Below are 2,939 nucleotides of genomic sequence, written 5' to 3' on the forward strand. Positions count from 1 at the left end.
GCATCCTTGTTGCATAGTGAAACTAGACCTATATGCCATGCCTTTCTTCCCATAACCTTCTTGTAATGCTCTGCATAAGCTAGCTCAAGTTCATAGAAGCTGTTAACAACCACCCCATCGCTTCTCAAATCTGATTCCATGACTTCTTTCAACCACTTGGAAAAGTCCGTTTCAACTTCTTGCTTAATGAAGTCAGGAAGTTGCATCCTTGTCAACTTTATCTCCCCTGGAAAATTAGGAATAACAAAAGGTTCAGAATCACATGAAACTTTCTTGAAAGGTTCATATAGTCTCAAACTATGGTCCAAAAAAAAAAAAAAATCGATCCCATGGAAAACAAGCCTTGGAATACCTATGATGCATGGATGCGGCAAAATGGTGTTGCANATTGATGGAATGATGCAGTGTGGGGATATGGATGGTGCCAAAGAGGTTTTTGATGGGATGCCATTTAGAGATGTTACTTGGAATTCAATGGTTGCTGGGTATATTCGCAATGGTATGATTTACAAAGCAGTAGAAGCATTTGATGGGATGCTGTTGAAAGATGTGATTTCGTGGAACTTGGTCATTGGGGGGCTTGTACATTGTGGAGATTTGGATTTGGCTGAAGAGTATTTCAGACGAATGATTTTTCAGGATATTGTGTCTTGGACTATAATGATTTCAGGGCTGGCTAGTGCAGGACGGGTTGTTGAAGCTCGTGAGCTCTTTGTGAACATGCCTGTGAGGGATGTTTGGGCTTGGAATGCAATGATGGTTGGATATCTAGAAAATGGACAGATTGAAATTGCAGAGGATTTATTTCGGAAAATGCCTGAGCACAATTTTGAGTCTTGGAATGAATTGATAAGTGGGTTGGTGAGGAGCAAAAGAGTTACTCATGCTATACATCTTTTCATGGAGATGCCACAGAAATGTCAAAAAATGTGGAACTCAATCCTGTTGGAACTAGTAAGAAATGGGCTCATCAAACAAGTTCATGCTATTATGGAGAAATTCCCATACAGTGATGTTGTGACATGGACAAATTTGATTGTTGGATATTTTGGATTAGGTGAGGTAGGGGGTACAATTCAGATTTTTGAATTGATGCCAGCCCGAGATGCAACTGTGTGGAATGCCACAGTATTTGGATTAGGAGAAAATGATCAAGGTGAGGAAGGTTTAAAGCTGTTTATTAGAATGAAAGAATCAGGTCCATCCGCAGATAAAGCTACATTCACTAGTGTTTTGACAATATGTTCAGACTTGCCAACCTTACAGTTTGGAAAACAAACTCATGCAGACGTTATAAAATCCGGTTTTAATAGTTTCATTTCAGTTTCCAACGCAATGATTACCATGTATGCAAGATGCGGAAGCATGCATTCTGCTTTGCTGGAGTTCTCTTCCATGTCAAGCCATGACATCATTTCGTGGAATTCTATAATATGCGGCTTTGCACACCATGGAAATGGTGAAAAAGCCCTCGAGATGTTTGAAAGAATGAGATTAACTGATATAATGCCTAATCATATAACCTTTGTTGGTGTTCTATCTGCTTGTAGCCATGCTGGGTTGGTAGACCAAGGTAGGCACTACTTTGATTTCATGAAATCCAAGTGTTGTCTTCAGCCAGAAATTGAACATTATACATGTATTGTTGATTTGTTGGGGAGATTTGGACTCATAGATGAGGCAATGAACTTTTTAGATCAAATGAGAGCAGATGGAGTTGAAGTTCCTGCAAGTGTATGGGGAGCCTTGCTAGGAGCCTGTAGAATTTACAAGAACATTGAGGTGGGCAAGATTGCTGGCGAGAGGGTTTTGGAAGTAGACCCTTGTAACTCTGGCGTGTATTTGATCTTGGCTGAATTGTTTTTGAGCGGTGGAAAGAGAGAAGAAGCTGAAAAAATTTGGGCTCAAATGAAGGAGAATGGAGTCAAGAAGCAACCAGGATGTAGTTGGATTGAGGAAAACCGCAGTGCACATATATTTCTCTCAGGAGATAGTTCACACCCTGCGTTCAGTAGAGTCTATTGTGTTTTAGACTTGATACACATGGAGTTGGATATTAAAATTTCAGAATCAAATGCTGCTTCATTTCAACAGATAAAAGTTCCATTTGATGGAAATTATGGGTGAGATCATTTTTGCTCACAATATATGTACCATATTGTTCGGATCCATGGCTTAAATACAAAGAACTTATGGGTACAAGTTGATGGGATAAGGATTAAGATTTAAGGACATGGATGGGGATCTGGAGTTGTTGCTTTTGTAGATTGGAGTTGCCAGTCAAGAGGATAAATCAAGTAAGTAAAAATGTAACATTGTCCCATAACCCAGTAGAAGTTTGAAATTTGGGTTGATCACTTGATTACTAATCTTAATACATCGAAATACAGATGGGACCAAATTATCGTGTTGTTTCTTCAAGAGTATGTATACAAAGTGTGCTCAGGTGTATGCCTCCTAGCAGAAATGGAAGCATGTCTAGTAATGTTCAAGCAGACCTTAGTTTTTAATTTTCTGGGATGCTTTAAGGATTGCAAAAATAGCAGAGGAGGGAAACATGATTGCCAAAAGGTCGGCAGAAGAGAAGAGGTCGGTGAAAAAGATTTTGTTTTTACCCTTTTATAATTGGCTAAGATTTAATTTAGTGGTGAGCATACAAGTTTGTATCAATATATTTTTATAGATATTCAAATATGAGAGAGGCAAACATTTTTAAGTTTTTGAAAAATACACACACCCCAATTTGATCCCTATAACTTACAACTTTTAAATGGAGTACCTAAAGAATTATAAAATTTTCTCCCAAATTGTTTTTTCTTTTTTTAAATTTGCAATATTAAGTTCTTCCGTTTATCTAATCGACAGAAATTGATGGTGCTGTTTTTTTTTTTTTTTTTTTTTTTTTGAGCTAACTCTTACGCGGTTAAAGGAAGTCCAGT

At 38.0% G+C, this 2,939-nt stretch overlaps 1 protein-coding gene across 1 annotated transcript; it reads left to right on the forward strand.

Annotated features, from left to right (window-relative positions):
* The first annotated feature begins 375 nt into the window (after window positions 1-375).
* LOC112034247 (pentatricopeptide repeat-containing protein At4g02750) lies at window positions 376-2,127 on the forward strand. The gene has a single exon (XM_024067055.2). The coding sequence runs from the start codon at window positions 376-378 to the stop codon at window positions 2,125-2,127; it is 1,752 nt and encodes a 583-aa protein (XP_023922823.2).
* The last annotated feature ends 812 nt before the right edge of the window (window positions 2,128-2,939 follow it).

Source organism: Quercus suber, unplaced genomic scaffold (assembly GCF_002906115.3).
Source record: "Quercus suber isolate HL8 unplaced genomic scaffold, Cork oak 2.0 scaffold_89, whole genome shotgun sequence".
NCBI classification, from domain to species: domain Eukaryota; kingdom Viridiplantae; phylum Streptophyta; class Magnoliopsida; order Fagales; family Fagaceae; genus Quercus; species Quercus suber.